The sequence below is a fragment of the Peromyscus leucopus genome, chromosome 12, assembly GCF_004664715.2.
Source record: "Peromyscus leucopus breed LL Stock chromosome 12, UCI_PerLeu_2.1, whole genome shotgun sequence".
Lineage (NCBI taxonomy): Eukaryota > Metazoa > Chordata > Mammalia > Rodentia > Cricetidae > Peromyscus > Peromyscus leucopus.
The window spans coordinates 8,482,191-8,501,361 of NC_051073.1; the positions used below are offsets into that span (position 1 = coordinate 8,482,191).

The 19,171-nt window shown below is 43.7% G+C and overlaps 1 protein-coding gene and 1 long non-coding RNA gene across 7 annotated transcripts in view; one reads left to right on the forward strand and one right to left on the reverse strand.

The window, feature by feature from the left end:
* Positions 1-1,234: 1,234 nt before the first annotated feature.
* Positions 1,235-19,171, forward strand: part of Scaf4 (SR-related CTD associated factor 4) — a 57,477-nt gene continuing 39,540 nt past the window's right edge. For 4 of the 6 annotated variants that reach the window (XM_028877144.2, XM_028877146.2, XM_028877145.2 and 1 more), the window contains exon 1: positions 1,237-1,718. In XM_028877144.2, the coding sequence (XP_028732977.1) occupies positions 1,689-1,718 (30 nt within the window). In that variant the 5' untranslated portion in view covers positions 1,237-1,688. Of the gene's footprint in view, positions 1,719-19,171 lie in introns of all 6 variants that reach the window. The other 2 variants (XM_037209649.1, XM_037209648.1) reach the window with 2 other exon arrangements.
* Positions 14,237-17,363, reverse strand: LOC119088781. Its single transcript, XR_005092508.1, has 2 exons — positions 17,214-17,363; positions 14,237-14,551 (listed from the first exon to the last, which is right to left on the reverse strand). It is a non-coding gene; the product is annotated as an uncharacterized LOC119088781 (long non-coding RNA).

The window sequence follows — 19,171 nt, forward strand, 5'->3', positions numbered from 1 at the left end:
CTTGGCACGGAGATTAAATAACAGCCTCGCATGTCTTGTAGACCCTGGCACATGGAAAGTTAATCATCACTCCTTCAAGCTCATTCCCTTCTGTAACTACCAAGTTGACCCAAACCCACCACCCATGCATGCCCTTCAAGGACCATTGTGCATCCTCCTTGATACCATCCCTCCTGAACACCATTCTGGCCCCGCCCCCACTTCCTAAGTATGTCCTTCCCCCACTGCCTGAGACCTTCAACCTCATCATCCCCAGGGCCTGAAGCCATGCTGCCCCTGACCCCACTCTTTCACGCCCTTCTGAGCGCATACTTTGCACGCTGCCAACCTCCTCTTAAAAGACTCATTAGGGACAAAATCCTAACTCTGTTAGGACCGAGTCTGAGTAGCGCCGGCAGCTTTCCCTAAGTTCCTGTAGGTGTTCCTCCAGGGAGAAGTGAACAGCGCAATGCGCGTGGCCCAGAGGGTCCCTTCTTTCTCTAATCCTTCTTTTAGCTTGATCGTCATTTTCTCCGGGAAGTCTTCCAGAACTTCCAGTCCGACGACTCAGGTCCTCTTACTGTTACCATCAGGCGCTCAAGTGCTTGCCCTCTCCACTCAAGAAAGTGAGGTCTCTGCAGCAGAAAAAAACTTTCATTTTTCACACACGCTGCCAACAACGGCAGTAGCAGCGTGCGGCAGGTAGTGAGAACTCTAGGAAAGTGGACCAGAGCGGCGCTTCCACCGAGAACGAAAACAACCGGGTTTAGGAACATTAGCGTCAGGGTTCGGAAGCCCAGTCCTCGGAGGCTGCTCAGGGCTCCTCCAGGTCCGCATGGGTGTCCTTGCCGGCGTACAGGCGTAACCCATGCAGTTGGGCGGGCGCAGGTCCGCCTGCGGTGGGGGGGGGGGGTGAGGTCGCAGCAGGGAGCTTAGGCGCCTGCACGCGCTCGCTCGCCCGACTCCGCGCTTTGTTTGCCGTAGCAGTGGGGGGCGAAGTCCTGCCTGGGGCACGATGGCAGCACAACGCACCCCGGGAGTCCGCGTCGTCTGGACCGTGCACCCTCGAGACCGGCGGCTCCACCACCACCGGCGGCGGCGGCGGCGGGAAAGCTCCCGGCGTAGCCCCGTCGCACGCGGCGTGGGCGGGGCTCGGGGGCGGGGCCGAGCGCGCGCGGGGGGCGGGGCCGGGCGCAGGAAGCGCTCGGAGGCCCGAGCTGTCCCAGGGTGCCCCGCGCGGCGTGCACTCCGGTCGCTGCCGCCATCCTGCTGGCGAAGGAGAGGCGAGCGACAGAGAGGCCCGCCCGCTAGCCGGCCCGGCCAGTGCGGGCCAGTGCGTGAGGGCGCGGGGGCCGTGTCAGCGCGACGCAGAGCGCAGCCGCCACCGCCAAACGGACATGTTGGAGCCCCGCGCCGCCGCCGCCGCCGCCCGTCCCTCCGCCAGCGCACGGGACTGAGCCGGGGGCCCCGCCGCCTCTCGACTGCGCTCGACCGGCCCAGCCGCGCCGCCGCCTCGGCCGCAGCCCCTTCCTGCTCGGCCCCGGCCTCCGCCGCTCGTTCGCCTCCCGTCTTCCTTCTCTTCCCTCACCCCCCACCCACCCCCACCCCACGCCCCAGGCCCTGCCGGTTCCCGGCCCTGCTCCGCCGCGGCGCGAGGTCTATGTGACCGGCGGGCCCGGAGCAGCCGCCGCCGCCGCCGCAACGCGAACATGGACGCCGTCAACGCCTTCAACCAGGAGGTGAGGGGTGCTCGGGGCAGGGCTTTGCCGCGGGGCCAGCCGGGCCGCTTCTCCCCGCGGGCCCGAGGGCTTTTCGGGCACCGAGTCGGGGCGGGGACGCTTCCTGTCCCGGGTTCCGGGGCGGCGGGCCTGAAGCCGGGGAGAGGTCGCGGCCACCGCCGGGGGGGGGGGCTGACCCCCTCGCCCCTCCCCCGCCGTGCCCCCTTCGCCCCCTTCCGGCCTGCGCCGGCTCCGGCTCCTCCAACGTGGCCCTTGTGCTCCCCGGGCCGTTTATCGGCTTGGCGGGGCCCGAGATCCCGCCAGGGGTTGCAGCGGAGCGCGGGCGGGCGGGCGGGCGGGCGGACTGACTTAGGGGCGGGAGTTCCCGCGGGTCGGGGGGCCGGCGCGGCCGCCGCCTGGGCTCTCCTGTTGCTCAGGCCGGCGGCGTGTCGGCCGCTGGACTCTGATCCCGGTTGGCGGAGAGTTAGGTAGAGAGGGTGTCTGCCCTCCTCCTGCCTCCTGGATTGACACGCTCACGCGTAAACACAGAGAAGTAGTTCCTTGGCCTTTCGAGTGTGGAACGTACCCTTTCCTAACAACGTGACACCTAAAAAGTTGAATGGGAGAGCAGAGTATTTGCCCCGCCTTAGTCTGATAGAAAGACTGCGAGAGTCTCCACTTGCTCACTCTCCCCGCACCCTCCTCCCCGAGTACTTAGTTAATCCTCAGCTCCCTTCCTCAGGAGCATTTACATGTGAAAACCTCCCCAAACCGGGAACAAAGCTGCCTGCCGCCTTAAAGCTCTCTAGTTGTATCTCTGATCGTTCCAGGTGCTGCTTTTGGAGCATAAAGTCCATACCATCTTATTTATCTGAATGGATTTGGGAGGAGGAGACGACCATTGATGCTTTAAAACGCAGTTACAGACTGGAAGTTATTGTGGATTGAGTTGGATTATGTTTCCCCTTTTAAATATTAAAGATAAACCAGCACTGAAGAAATCTGATGTCATAGTTTGACATGTGTTGATGTGGTGTCAGAACTTGCTCCATCTCACGATAAGATTTCTGTGGCTCAACTTGCAGTAGGATTAGGGTGTTACTACCCTTTCTATTTGTAGTGCCATGATAGGGGACCCTCCAGTTCATCCTGCAGTTGAGACTATTTATTGCTGTACAGACCACCCTTCCCCTTCCCGCAGTACTTCAGCTGATCAGTACATGTCTTCACAGACTGCCAGTTGTACCTGTAGTAGAAAGTGAAGTGAAAAAGTTCACTAGGGGTGATTTTCAAAATAGGAAAACAATATTCCAGAATTTGGGCTCCCAGAAAATTGGTAATAATGCTCCAGATATTCCTTCCAGAGTTCAACGTTGATTTTGTAGAATTGCCTGAGATGTTTGACTCTTGGAGGGCAGCGTTTGGGTCTTTTCCCTAGCCCCTCCCCCATCGTAGCAGGTGCCTGGCAAAGCGTTCTTGAATAGATGGAGCTTACACAAATGTCACAGTCGTTAAGATTTCAGGCACACCTCTCAAGATGGAAACTAACTTGGGTGTTCTTAATGGACAAGGAGGATCTTTAGTGTACTTTTGAAGGCCAGGAATATTTAACCTGATTTAAGTTATTGTGGAAGGTGATATCAAGGACTTTGTTAACGTATTCAGTATTAACCTCTCCACTTAGTTAGGCTTTGTAAGGCCACCAAACATTGTAAGGATAATAGAATTTGAAGCTTAGAATGGATAAGGAAATAGTCTGATACTGCAATCAGTCATTGCTTTGAAATACCAAACTTAGGGATGCTTAACTCTTTGAGAAGGGGAAATAGTATTCTGACCTTTTAAATGGCACAGTGAGCATTTTCTCATGTTCATTTTCCTTTTATTCCTTGTCTTTATGAACTTGAAGTTAAATTTGTTAGGCGAATGTTTCCATTGCCAACTCTTTCTGCTAAATTGCAAATTAAAGCCTATGTTCTTGTGCCTTCTTGATTGTGGTGCTTATTCTCTTATTTCTCCCTCTTCAGGAAACATTGCCGTTAGGTCCTTGGAACATTGGAGTGCCCAAATCTAGTGTTGTTATAAAAATACTTGACTGTTCGGGTGTTCAGCTGTGTCCTTAATCCTGGGGAAAACCTTTGTCACTTAGGGGTCTATCTGTTAGAACTTCAACCAATGGGAAAAAACCTTTTCCTTTGAACTCTGTGTGTTTGGTGCCCATGAGGTGTCACTTTGGATTTCAGAGAAGGTAAGAGATGGTAGTTGGAGAGGCAGCAGGATGAGAAGTGAATAGTGGTTTGACTCTGGGAGCTGTTGGGAAGTGAGGACGGTAGTTTGGAGGCTGGTGTTTCATGTGTAATGTATTTGAATTTCATTTTTAGGCTGGGGGAAACATTGAAGGCTTTAAGCAAGTAGTACAATAGCAAGATTGTGTTTAGCTTGTTGTGGTGTGGTCTGGGAGAGGCAGGTAGAGTTCAGGAGAGGCATGGAAGGATGTGGGCAAAGGAATTCATGGACCTTGGTGTCTGGTAGTTCTATAAACACCTTTTGACATTGTATTCTGTAGGCCAAGATAGTGATGGTGCTGTCAATACAAGTCAGTCTTCAAAAGTATGTTTAGTGGAGTAGAAAATGTATTTGGTTTTGAAATAGGTTAAGTTGCTGTTGTGTGGAATAGTCATGTGGATATTTTTGGCAAGCAATCGGGCATGTAGTATCTAGAAGTAGCCAAAACAGGGACAGAGTCACTCTCATATGGGTGCTGGTGAAATTTCCAGGGTGCAGGGGAGAGAAAGAAAATACCTACTATAGCATATTTGGTTTGTCAGGCACTTTTTATATATGTCTAGTTTAACAGATACATATTCCTACAGACTTCCAGTTACATAGAAAGAGGCTGATTTTTTTTCTTCCTTCCTCCCTCCCTCCCTCCTTCCCTCCCTTCCTTCCTAATTTCTCTGTGTAATAGCCCTGAGTGTCCTAGAACTTGCTTTGTAGACCAGGCTGGCCTCAGAGCGGCTGATTTTCAAAGAATAATAATTGGCCCAAGGGCACATTTCTAAACTAATGGCAGAGCCAGGGCTTGAATGTAGATCTCGATGCTTAATTGATATGCTTTGTAGAATACCAAGGGAGTGGCCAACAGATTAAAAACTTATGGCTACTGAACCTTTTAAGGGTCATAGAATTTGAAGTTTAGGGTTGAATGGATAAGGAAATAAGAGATCAAATGTGGGCCAGGCGGTGGTGGCGCACGCGTTTAATCCCAGCACTCGGGAGGCAGAGCCAGGCGCATCTCTGTGAGTTCAAGGCCAGCCTGGGCTACCAAGTGAGTTCCAGGAAAGGCGCAAAGCTACACAGAGAAACCCTGTCTCGAAAAACCAAAAAAAAAAAAAAGAGATCAAATGTGATGCTTGGTTTGGTTTTGAGTGACTAGAGGGAACAGCTGCTTTGTGGGTGATGAGAAAGGAGAGAGGCTAACAGTGTACTAGAACTGCTGAATGGCAGGGTGTGTGTTTATGCATGCTACACCATAAGATTTTAGTCTTGGTAAGAGGTGGGCTCTGTCAGATGAGATTGGGCACTTGGAATAGTATGTCATAGACCCTAGTCTCTATTAGATAAAAGGAGGGCCTTCAGGGCTGGCTACTCTTCCGGAGGACCCTAGTTGGGTTCCCAGGACCCACTAGAGCCCAGTAACAGGGAATCTGATGCCCTCCTCTGGTGCCTGACAGACAGAGTGTCAATCAATATACATGAAGTCAACTTTAAAGGAGGATTGAGCCTATTCAGGGAAGGGCTAGGCAAGGGTGAGTTTAAGTAGCAAGGGAAGGAAGATGGGCAATGAAAGGAAAAGGACAGATTGAGAATGATGTTGGGAAGTCTCTCTTGACATGGAGGACGGTACAGAAGGAAAGTGAAGTTACTCAGGCACTCGTTAACTTGGGATTTTCGTGCTTTAGTCTCTTAAAGACGCACTGATAAGTCTTGAAACAGATGGAGTGAGGCAGGCCCCTATGTCCAGTACTTTGTGCTCTGCTATCTGGTTTTCCTCAGGGTGAAAATTAAAAAATGTTGCTGAAGTTTGTGGAATGAATAAAAGTTACAGAAATTTTAGCCAGGCGATGGTGGTGCACACCTTTGATCTCAACACTTGGGAAGTGGAAAGTTGCAAAATTTTTTATCCTTTAATTATATTCTTAGGGTTTAAAAGAACATATTCTGACCTTCCCATTTATCTATAGCTTTAAGATCTTTAAAGTATGAAAATAACTTAGAAAACAATTTTTAGCAGGGCAGTGGTGGCACATGCCTTTAATCCCAGCACTTGGGAGGCATATGCAGACAGATCTTTGTGAGTTCAAGGCCAACCTGGTCTACAGAGTGAGATCCAGGAAAGGTGCAAAGCTACACAGAGAAACCTTGTCTCGAAAAGCCAAAAAAAAGAAAAGAAAAAAAAAAGAAAGGAAACAGTTTGTAAATGAAAATACGAGTTATTTTTCATTTTAAAAAGTCCCTTTGTCTTCACCCAAGCTATTACTTCCAGCAAAGACATTCAAATGATGATGGAATCTGAGACCTGTAAACAATAAAGACGGAGTCTATGTTTGTATATAACATTGCTTATTGTGCATTTTGTTAACCATGCTCACAAATTCATTCTACAGAGAATTCATTTTTGCTGATAAACTGCAATAAACTTTGTCAAATGTGTTCCTGTGCACATCCACTCTGACAGCTGTGCTCACTTTTTGTTTTGACACCTTTAGCCTCATAAATGTTAAGGACACAGCAAACCATTTCTGTATGTATAGAAATTTAAACTGAAACTGTATTATGGAGGAAAACCTTTCATGCAGCAACAGCCTCTGGAAAGCACTGTTGGGTGCTTGTGAGTAATGGGTGAAAAGGAATGTGGGTTTGAACTCAGACCATGAAAAGGGCTTTCTGAGAGTTTTAGCACTGTATGCAGTGCTGCTCTGCAGTGAAGCGAAGATATGAATAGTTTAATACTCTTTAAAATGAGACGATTTCAGCTGCGACTGGTTGTCGTGAACTGATGTTCTATTGTCAGTCTTCACTAAGCACTTCCCTTTTGAAGTAGGGAGCTTGCTGCCCGCCTCTCCTCACCAGTCATGATTGGTCAGTGGAATTTAGATCTCAGACGAGGCTGTTCCTGTATTTTAACCTGCAGTGGTCATCATTTTTTGTTGTTGTTTTTTAAATCATTCTTTTCTGAGAGATCTGAGTGGAAAGGGGACTCAAACTGTTATTGTATGGAAGGGATACATGCTCTTCTGTTAGCGGTTTGTTATTGCACTTGACTGTGGGATGCTGTTATCCAGGAGGGTTTGGGTCCTATTAGTTACAGTCTTGTTCTCTCCCCAACTCTCATTCTCTTTATACAGTAACTGAAGGAAAGGTACTTTTCAGAGCATTCTGAAAGCACTTAACTCTAATGGTTTTGGTAAAAATACGTTACTCTTTAACATTTTTGTCAAGTATTTTGCTGTAGAAAAAGTTACCTACATAAGTAATAAATTAATTTAGAGATAAATTTAAGAGTAATAGAAATGTTTGGTTTCTAAAGATGAAACAGAATTGGGGATAATCTATATCTAATCATAGAAAGATGGCAAAATGGTGGTTTTGTTTGTTGAAAGCCAGAAACAAATTGTGGGTCTGTACACATCTAAATCTCAATCTTAAATATACCTTGATAACGGTTTATTATATGCCCTGACTGTGCTCGTTGTGTTCAACATTCATGTGGCTTGTCACATTACATTCCTTGCTTTATAGTTACAGCTCTTACTGGTATGTGTATTTACCTTACCATGTAGCACTAATTAATCTGAAAACCAGTGAAACTCAGGGAAGCAGTTAAGAATTAGAAACTAGGGTGTTTTTTTTTTTTTTTTTTTTTTAAAATCAGGGATGAGTAGACTCAATAAAAATGGACAGCCATCCAGTTAACCTGTCAAAAGTTCTCAATTGTGTTTGGATAATTGGAGTTATCATGGTAGAAATCCATGTGATCAGTAATCCCAACTGGAACAGACCCTAGATGGGAAGAATAGTTGACACTCAGTGCAGTTTTTTTCCCCATTTCCACAAAATCATTTTCAGACATAATAGATAATTGGGTAAAAAGGGCCAGAGAAGAAATTTGGCTGGGCAGTAGTGGCGCACGCCTGTAATTCCAGCACTTGGTCAGGAGGCAGAGGCAGGTGGATCTTGAGTCCGAGACCAGCCTGGTCTACAAAGTGAGTTCCAGGACAACTAGGGCTACACAGAGAAACCCTGTCTCGAAGAGAAAAAGAAATAAAATTTGGACTTTATACACATATATAGAATCATACCAGTTACAGGTAAGTATCAGTGGAAAGTGATTGGGTAGTGCCTAACAAGTCTTTTTAGAGTAGTAACACTTGGTGTGTTAATTGTCACAATGATAGATAATAGTTTAGTAGTATGCTAATCTCTTCAGTTGTAAGCTTGTTTTATCAGTGGCTACTAAACTTAAATCTTCACATATTCTTGTTCGGTAGACAAATGACTAGATTTACCTATACTCTTTTTTTTTTTTTTTAGAGATTTATTTATTTGTTATGTATACAACATTCTGCCTCCATGTATGTCTGCAGGCCAGAAGAGGGCACCAGATCTCATTATAGATGGCTATGAGCCATCATGTGGTTGCTGGGAATTGAACTCAGGACCTCTGGAAGAACAGCCAGTGTTCTTAACCTCTGAGCCATCTCTCCAGCCCCTACTCTTAATTAAAGAAAAAAATTGTTCCTTTTAATTACAAAGTTGTATGTGAAACACAGGAAGTCCTGGTTGTTTGGTAGAAATTTGTAAAAAGCCTACTTGACAATAAGATTGAATAGTTCTAACATGGTTTATGTGTGCAGCATTGATTTTAGTGTCAGTTGTCATCTTAGTCAAAAAGTGACCCTGACTGGCGTCTGTGGGATCGCCGATCAAGTGGAAGGACTTGCACTGAGTGTCTGGTCGCCTGGTTGAATTCCCAGAGCCTATGTAAAGGTGAAAAGAGTTTTTGTCTGGCCTCCACCTATGCTCCCACATATCATACACATTGATTTTCACCCCAAAAGCCGATGTCTGTTTCTACTGTGTTTATTAACCACTATAAACTTCTATATAAATTTCTGCTTACTGTTTGTCATTTAATAATGACATTCTGCATAATTTTTGTTCATGAGCCTTTAGTTTTAAAGCTTCATATTCACTCAATATACATTTGTTCAAAGCTAAATCTGGCTCTTTGAAAATATATTAGAAACATAATCTTGGCCGGGAGGAGACAGAACCGGCATAGTTTGAATATATTGTTCAAGTACATGAAAATACACAGGTGTATCACAAGACTAGAGACACTGAACCCGAGGAAACCTCAATTCTCTACCCTCTTACTTTGAACATGAGTGCATATATTCGAACTGGCAGCTTGAGGTGGGGAAGTGGGTATTTGCTGATGAATTTGCACTCAGTGGATTCTTACTGTAGGCATTGAAGTATTGGTTAATCTCAGCAGTAGCCACTGCACTAGTCTGTAAGATTTAGAAGTCTCCATGAACAAGATACTAGGGTGAGGGGGGGCGTATTTTATTCCTGATACTTATTATTGCAGTGCTTAATGGCACAAAAAGAACAAGCAAAGCTTTATTGTGTTTAGACCTGATCCAGTATATCCCTTCCTGTTCTATTGGTGTCTTTGCCCCTCTCTAAAGTATGCTATCGTGTTAGAGCAGGAATTGACGAACTTTGTAGTCTGTCCTCGCCCTCTGAAAGACAGACCTCAAGTGTCTTCCTGTGCTTTATCATGAGGTTTCTATTTTGTCTTTTTCTTGTTCTTGGTCAGCATTTTTAGCTGAAGCAAAATTATAAAATCCTACCTATATAGAGTATAGCTATATAATTACTGTAACATGTCTTTAAGGAAGGCTTTTGTAGATTTTATTTTATATGTATAAGTATTTGGCCTGCATGTATATATGTGCACCATGTGCACAGTACTGGCAGAGGCCTGAAAAGGATGTTAAATTTCCTAGACTTGGAGTTACGGATGGCTGTGAGCCGCCATGTACATACTGGGAACTGACCCTGGTTCCTCTTTATCATTTAGCCATACAACTCTTTAAAAAATTAGTGTCTGGGCTGAAGAGATGGCGGACTTGGTAAATTGTTTGCTAAATAAGCATAAGGACCTGAATGTGGATCCCAGGACCCATACAAAAAACTGGATTTGGCAGTACATGCCTGTAACCCTAACACTGCGGAGATGGGGGCATAAGGATTTCTGAAGTTTTCTAGATAGCTTGCCTTGCTGAATGGGTGTGCTCCAGGTTCAGTGAGAGGCACGGACAACGGTCTCCAGAAGTAAGGGGGAAGGCAATAGAGGAAGACAGGAAATGTTGACCTCTGACCTCCACATATATGCCCACCGTGCTTCATTTGTTGGTTGGTTGGTGTGAGTGATTGCCGGCTGCATGCAGTGCTGCAGCGTATGTGGAAGACCAAAGAAGTGTCAGATCCCCTGGGACTGGAGTTACAGACAGCGGGAGCCACCTTGTGGGCACTGAGAATTGAACTTGGGTCCTCTGCAAGAACAGCCAGTGCTCTGAACTGCTGAGCCATCTCTTCAGGCCATCCCACACACTTTTTAAAAGGTGTGTGTATGTCACCTGATTCCTAGGAGTTGCCAAGTAGTAGTGAGTCCACTTTAGAAATGATAGCTACGCTGTGGAAGTTTGTTGATATGCACACATCTTTTTCCCCTTTCCTGAGACAGGCTCTTTGCAGTTCTGGCTGGCATGTAACACTGTGGCCTAGACTGTTTCTGAGCTTGCAGCAATACAGGCTCTGCCCTGAAGTGCTGGGGAACCAGGAGTGCACCACCGTTGCGGCTGTCGAATTTGTAGAAGGGCCCACAGTTAGTTGTCCAGTATGCTAAACACCAGTGGATTGTACGTTTTTAGAATGCAGTTTTAGTCTATAAATTATATTTGAAAACTTTAAAAACTCAAAAGTATAACATTATAACATTCCATTTCACTGTTTTCTTGCTTGATCTGGTTTTCTGTCAGGTTGAAAACAGTATCAGTTAGCTGACCACAGGGCTTTGTAAATTATTTGTTGATTCTGAATCTAAAGTTTGTTCAAAAGGTGTCTTTTTTTTTTTTTTTTTTTTTTTTTTTTTTTTTTTTTTTGTGACAATTATAAGAAGTTACCGGAGGAGACAATTCAAGGAAAAACAGGAGTGTTTGCTCCTTAAATAACAGCCAGGTGCTATAGCCAGTGTTATATATCTGTCTGAATGCTTAAAAAAAAAAACTTAAAATTTTATTTTCTTCCAATAAAATGCTTTTATATCCTTGAACCAAGTTTTTTCTTTTCTCTATTGAAGTCTAGGAGGAAATATTTATTTTATGAAAATATTTCTTCGTAGGTAATTTCATTAAGATACTAATTTGAGTTCACTAGTGAAGCTAATAAAACTGATCTTGAAACATGGCTACGTGTTAGTGAAGTAGAGCAATGGCTAAAACATGGATATTCTAAGAAATTATTACTCTGTTGGTGGGTGTGCACAGGTATCACAGTGTTCATGTGGAGGCCAGAACACCTTTACCCACTTAACCAACCTGCCAGCCCCGTACATACTAGAATCACCTTCTGGCCCATTTCTTGAGCAAGTGAAAAGGAGTTTGGGGTTGGCTGCAGTTCGGTGAATCAAAATGGAGGTAAGGAATAGAAAAGGCCTGGTATTGGAAACTGGAGCTGATTGCTTAAAAGACCCTGGTGAGGGAAGTGGCCGTTGGTTCTGAAGTGAAAAAACTGAATGCGGGGTAGAATTTTGGAAATTGTAGGGTAGGTTCTCCAAAATGAAGCCTACTAAGTTGGGGTATAGTTTAGGACAAATCATCAGAAATTACTTTGAAAATTTCTTCTTTCAGCAGTAAGTAACGGAATTTTGAGTTGGTAATGATTTAGAGAGTAGGAATAAAGCAAATGAACATTGCTTGTTATATTACTATAATGTTAATGCATGTAGAAATACATGTAGTTAGGCTAAAATGGTTTTTAATATTAACTGATTGTTACATTTACATGAGTTTTTTTGTAAAATGTTTCTCTAAGGTCTGGAATTAGAAAATGTAAAACATTTGCGGGAAAATGTGATAAGTGGAAAGAAATTTAGGGAAGAGAGTTTCTTGACACTTGAATTTAAGAATATTATGTGTAACTTTGCTTGTAAAAGTACCTGGTTTGAAACTTGGAGAAATCTGAGGAGTAGGCTTTATGAAGAAGTAGGTGGGGAAATGTGCTGTTTACAGCACGCTGAGGAGCTTGTGTTGGGGGGGATCCCGCGTGAGAGCACTTGACAAACGTGGAGACCCAGCGTGGTCCCCAGTGCCAAGAATAGAGAGAAGGGAGGAAGAGAAGAACTCAGGACATTATGGCTCATGGAAACTATGAAGGAGCAGTTTAAACACTTACCCTTTTTGTAGTTTAACTGTTTTTCTGTTTATGATAGGCTTGTCTACATACCTTGTTCTAAGCAATTGGGAAAGGTTTGGTTTAAACATTTAGGCTTCAAAGTTTTTGACACCAGAAAATAGAATTTACGTGAAAATAAGTTATTAGTAATCAAAATAATCCTTCCTTTAATGGGCAGATGTCAATAAAAAAGACTATTTTATATCTACAAAGCCCTGGTGAAAATTCAAGAGGAACTTTTTTTGTAATTTAAATGTTTTATTAAAGATTTTTCAAGTATAGCTGGCGATATATACTAAGTTCAGTATCCCGGCACTACTACCTTCCAAAATTTGCAAGCAATATAGACTGTTAACTTCAATCAAATAAAGTTTATTCCATGGACAAGTCATACCCGATACTAATGACTCTCTATAGTTGGCCTTTGATTGGTTGATTGAGTTTAGTTTTTCAAGACAGGGTCTCTGTACATAGCCCTATTTGTCCTGGAACTCTTTATTTGTAGACTAGGCTGGCCTTGAATTCACAGAGATCAGCCTGCCTCTGCTGGGATTAAAGGTGTGCACCACCACACTCAGCTTACAGTTGGCTTTTTCTTATCATTTAATTACATTTATAATAATTTGAGAACAGACATGATGGCACATATCTTAACTCCAGCACTCAGACTGAAGCAGACAGAACTCCTGAGACTCTCTTCAAAGCGAAACCTTGTCTCAAAAAGAGAGAAGGGAAATAAAATAATTGCACTAAATGCTATACCTGTTCATTTTAAGTAAAGTGTTTTAGTATTTCTTTCCCTTCTGCGTACACTGGGATTTTTTCTGTTTGAAGACATGGTCTCACTGTTTCCCCATGTACCAGGAAATTATTTATTTTTCTGGATAGTAATTGTGAGGATTTTGACAGCATCCCATTATTGCCTTAGGGTAGAAGTTTTTGTTTTGTTGTTTAGTTGTTGCTATTATAACTTCCATTTCTCTGAGGAGTTGAAATGCATCAGCTGTGTCTCACCAGCTTTTGGCTTTATGCTGGACTCAGCACCGTGGATATATGAAGAAGTGTAGTTCATTTTAATTTAGACTTTGAGTTTTGCTTGGTAAAGTTGCTCATTGGTTTACTATTTATTGATATTTCCTTTGTTAATTGAGTTCACTGTAGTATTTCAATTTCACTGTCTCTTGGATTTTTTGAGTTGTATTTATGGAGAGAAGGGGCATTACCACTGCACATGTGGAGGCCAGAGGACGTCCCTGCAGGACCTAAGTTCCAGGCTTAACAGCAGGCACTGGGGAGCCATCTCACAGGGCCTCGCTTGCTGTCTGTACCTGCTCTTGATAGCTCTATACAGGATTGTCTTTCACCCAGAACAGCATGTCTTACTGTGCTTGCCTTCCCCAGTCTCTGGTCCCCCAGTATTAGGAAGAGCACTTTCTCAAACATAGCATTGGTGAATGACATACTTAAGCCCTAAGATGAAATGCTGTCTCAGAGGTACTCTACACTACCCTTCACCTAATTGTCCTAGCAATAAGTTTCAGGAAGTTCTCTTTGGGCTATAGTTAGCTGGATAAGCATTTTTTTTCCAGAAATGATTGTTATCTTTTGTTAAGAAATGTATGTGTCATTTTATGTTTACATTATTAAACATGACAGTTGTGTTGGCTTTAGCTTTTGATTTGGTATAAACTAATGATCTGATAGATGCAATCAAATGTACAAGAGGAGGAAGAGGGTAAATGATGCCTTGGATACCATGTCTCACTGGAAGACCAGCACTGTCACTGGCTGTTTCTATGACTGTCGCAAGCATTCTCCCCTTCCTTGTATCATGTGCACAGGTGGGGCTTAAAGGGCGCTTTCCAGGAGTGAGTTCTCCTCCACGTGGGTTCTGGGGATCCAACAGTCCTCCGTGACGCTTGCCTGGGTGGTGGTGGTTTGGGGGTGGAGCTTTTGTTTGCTTTCTTTAAACTTAGTACTTAAATAGAAATAACAGGACTTGAGGGGGAAAGTGCTTTGCCATCTTGAAGTTTATATAATAGCAAAGGAAAGAATGGTAGGTATACTTAAAATCCATTTGAAGTAAATTTGAGAAAAACAAAATTTTCAGGTTTAAGGGGAAGAAAGGTTGGGCCTCTTGAAAGAAACTCAGAAAGGAAAAAGTACTTAAGGAATTTAAGAATTAAGACATATTTAAGGTGCTGGGGAGATGGCCCAGTGCTTAAAGTGCTTGCTGTGGCAGCACATCCGGAAACCAGTGCTGGGAGGGTAGAGAAGTCCTAGTCAGCTGCTCCGGACAGTTGATGCCCTCCACATTCAGTGAAAGCCTGTTCCAAACAGGCAGGAGAGGACATTTGACTTTGACCTCTGGCCTCAGTGGCGTACACACACATACATAAACATGTACTGTACATACCTTTCTTTTTTGGTTTGTTTGTTTGTTTCTCTGTAGCTTTGGTGCCTGTCCTGAATCTCTGTAGCCCAGGCTGGCCTTGGACTCACAGAGATCCGCCTGGCTCTGTCTCCCAGTGCTGGGATTAGAGGCGTGTGTCACCACCACCCAGCACATACCTTTCTTTTAAAAATTAAGATGGGCTGGAGAGGTGGTTCAGTGGTTAAAAGCATTTATTCTTTCCAAGATCCTGGGTTAGAGTCACAGCACTCACGTGGTTGTTCACAGTTTTTCATAACTCTGGTTTTAGGACACACATGATACGTACAAATGATACTCCTAACATATAAATATTTTAAAAATTAAGACTGCTATGTGATTTCTTAATTATTTTCATTTCCTTAATAGTTTAATTTCAAGAATTTATAGAGTCTATACCAGTTCATTTTTATTTTTTCCAGTTCTGTTTCTCTTATGAATATCTAGCCATTGCTAGTTACCAACAGTCAGAACATTTTCACTAACCATTTATAACAGAGAAAAAATTGTTTTGTCAAGTGAAGACTACTTAAGAATTTTTTCAGAAAGATGTTGGCTGTGACTTCATCTGAATCAGTTAGAAAAATAGAGGTTAGATGAGAATATCAAGTTGTTTTAATAAATAGCATTAGGACTATCAGTTGAGTTCATCCTAGAAATAAGCCCCCCCCCTTTTTAATTCAAAACCACTGAATGACTTAGTTTAAGGCATCCAAAGTAAGTGTATAAAGTGAAATGAAAGTTGGTTTAAGTAAAGTGATTTCCAAACTACCTAAATAGATTGGAAATACTACTAAAAATCCAGCCTGTCACCGTGAAGATGGAGTTTTGTTAGAGGTGTCGGTGAAAAACAGAGTTGAAGTTGATCACAGATGTTAATAGAGTGAATGAGCACTGTTTACACCTCTCTTGCATGGGTATCAACAGTGTGATTCCTTAAACCTGAGACTGTTATCTTATGTACCAAAAAATTGGGGGTTTAATTGTCTCCATGTGGAGTGATTATCCTGGATTATCTGAGAAGACCCTGTATAATCACTAAGGGTCCTTATCCAAGAATGGCAGCAGACAGAAGGAAGACAAGGTAAGCAGAGGTCAGAGAGGGAGAGGCCATGTACCATAGGCATGTGGTCAGCCAGCAGAGCTGAAATAGCAAGAAATGGATTCTGCTCCAGAGTCCCCAGGAGTGCGGCCCTTCTACCGTGTTGATGTTGACTAATGAAAGTCTGCTCTTCAGAATACAGGGTGTGCTGCTTCAGGCCTTTGTAGGGTACATTGTAAACTTATTGCATCAGTAGAAAAGCAGTCAAGCTAATTCACTCTTAAAGGTATGTTAATTTGGGAATACATCTGAACTCTGGAATTTTAGGGTGTCACCCTTAAATAAGCTGGGAGATTTAGATCTCAGAATCATATCATTTGGCATTATTGTAGTTAAGGTAAGGGGAAGGCATGGTGGTCCACTTCAAATATTTTGTCTTGTGAGGGACCCCCTTGGGCTGAATTGTGGGTTAGTACAAGCAATGCTGGTGGAACCATTGGTACTGACTGACTGGGAGTTACTAAGGTCTTGGTACTCCTGGTTTTTCACCAGAAAGCTTTCTCCTAGTGTAGCATTTGCGCAGCACCACATCAGTATAAAAATAAAAGCACTTAGCTGTACAAGCTTGAGGACCATGTAAAAAACTGGTGGGGTTGTATGATTATGCTAGTAATGCTGTTGCTGTGGTGAGTGGAGACTGGAGCATCGCTGGATGCCAAAGTTCACTGAGGGATCCTGTTTCAGGGGAATAAGGTAGAGTGACAACAGTATTCTATGACCTTTGTGCTCTACACACACACACACACACACACACACACACACACACACACCACACACACACACACACACACACACACACACACACACACACACACACAAGTACACAGACTGGAGAGATGGCTCAGCGGTTAAGATCACTTGTTCTTCCAGAGGTCCCCAGTTTAATTCTGAGCAACCGCGTGATGACTCACAACCATCTGTAATGAGATCTGGTGCCCTCTTCTGGCGAGAAGAACACTGTATACATAATAAATCTTTATTTAAAAAAACAACCAAGATTCTCAGGGCATTATATTGCTCATTTACTGAGTGCTTATATGCCAGGTATTAGGCTTGAGATATATGTACGTTGCCTTATTTAATTTTAACAACCTTATGAAACAAGATAACTATTAACATGCTTTTTTCAAATTAAAAAAAAAAATCTTGTGGTTTGGAATGGTTAGCTAGAATGACATGTATGAATGATTAAGTTTGTGTATGGAATTGTGTTTATGCTGTTTGTGCAAGTGTGTTAGGAGATGAGACCCAATCAGAGATGGTTGGGTTACCAGGAAACTTATGCTGTCATCGTGAAAGCAGGTTATTAAGAATCGAGCTTGGGCCTTGTCTACAAAGTGAGTTCCAGGACAGCTAAGACTGGTAACACAGAGAAACCCTATCTCGAAGAATCAACAACAACAAAAAGAAGCAAGCTTGGTCCCTTGCTCTCTTCTCCTCTCCTGTGTTCTCTTACCATCTGTCCTTTGCCATGAGATGCCATGGTGACAAATGCTTTCACCAAAGAGGGGATACCTTGGACTGACCAGCTTCTGGAACTGTAAGGAATTTCCTGCGGCATGTGGGAGACTGCAACATGAGAATTGTCTTCAATTTGAGAGAGACTCTGCTTAAAAAAAAAATAAGTAAACATTCTTTAGAAATTGCATAGTGGGCTGAGAATGTAGTTGCCCAGCACACCTTTTAAAATTGTCTAGTGTGTAGTATTTCTTACAGTTACACAAAATTGAGACATTTGCCCAGGTTTGTGTAGTTAGTAAAATGCCATTTTGTCTGATTCCCAAATGTGAATGAATTCCAAAAGAACCACAGTCTAAATCATCATGTTCCGTGTCCTAGGTATGTTTACCGGAGGAAGGGATGATGACAAGGAGAGGCTCTTTGTGTTTAAAGTACTTGTCTCCGGCAAGCATGAAAGGACAATGTCACGGGAGACTTTCTTCAAAGTTGTCCTACTGATAGATCACAGAGCTCACTCGGGCTGGTTAGTGCAAATGGGTGTTAGAAAAAAGAGCCACTCCTCATCCTTGGGCTTTTGAGATGGGCTGTTTCTGAGGGCGAGGAGCTCATGGCTCCGCCCTCACACTGCTTCCTGATGGACTCTTCCCATTGACAAAGGAATGGAAATGCAGGCTGGTGGGGGTGGGGTGGGGCCGCAGCAAACCATACTTAGGAACACTCAGCGTCCACAGGTAGGTGGTAGGTAGTACAGACTGTGCAGGTGGGGGGCTGTGGCCTGGAAAGGCTAATCTGCCCAGATCTAGAGTCCAGTCTTCTAACTCTAAGTGCCTCAGTGTCTGGTGGGGTTCCATATTAGACGGTGTTGGAATAGCAGTTTCATGGTTTTCACACTTTGTGTTTAAATTGGTTCTTTTTTGTCTCTCCCTTGAGGTTTGTTGGCTGAGATTGGATGTTGGTTAGAAATAACCAATCTTGAGTTTCCTTTCTCCCCCTCCATTTTAGCTGTTCAGGCTTTATTTTTCTCATTTCTAAAATGACACCACCCCTCCCCCCAATCAGTGCTTTCCTATTTTCTAACCACAATCCACAGGAAGACTTATAATTTACACTTAAATTCAGGTACTTATGTGTTAAGTGCCCACAAACAAAACTTGAAAGTTTTGTGAAACAGTATAGTTGACCCAGTCCTACCCTCAAAGTCAACTAGTCTTGCCTTAAAAATATTGTGGTTAGCCAGGCGGTGGTGGCGCACGCCTTTAATCCCAGCACTCGGGAGGCAGAGCCAGGTGGATCTGTGAGTTCAAGGCCAGCCTGGGCTACCAAGTGAGTCCCAGGAAAGGCGCAAAGCTACACAGAGAAACCCTGTCTCGAAAAACCAAAAAAAAAAAAAAAAAAAAAAAATTGTGGTTAAAAACTGTAGAAAGTTCCAAAGGATAAGGCTTCAATTTGCAGTGTATAAGCAGTACTTGGAATCTTGTGAGTGATGATGTACAGACATACCCTGCTCAGGCTGCCCATTGGTTCAGAATCTCCTGTCCCACCGACACGTGCCTAACAATTATTGATCTCTTACCTCATTTGTAATGCAGGCTTTTTTTTCTTGTCATTATTCCCTAAGTAGTACATCATAACACTTATTTTTACATAGTACTTGCTATGTATTAGATAAGTAGTCTAGAGATGATTGAAATTATACCAGAGAATATGCATATTCTATGCCATTTTCTATAAGGGACATTAGTGGGGAGCCAGTGCCACAGGACAAGTAAATTAAAAGTCTCTTAGTTGTGACTTCAGCCTCTAGTTTGGAAAGCACTGCTTTGAACTGTTTCCAGGGTGTACCTGGAAACAAGCTGACCTCTTGAGCACCTACTCTCCGCTAGGTGCTGCATCAGTGCTTTGATATTTGTACTCCACGCTTAACTTTCTTAGGTAAGTAGAGTCTGGCATGGT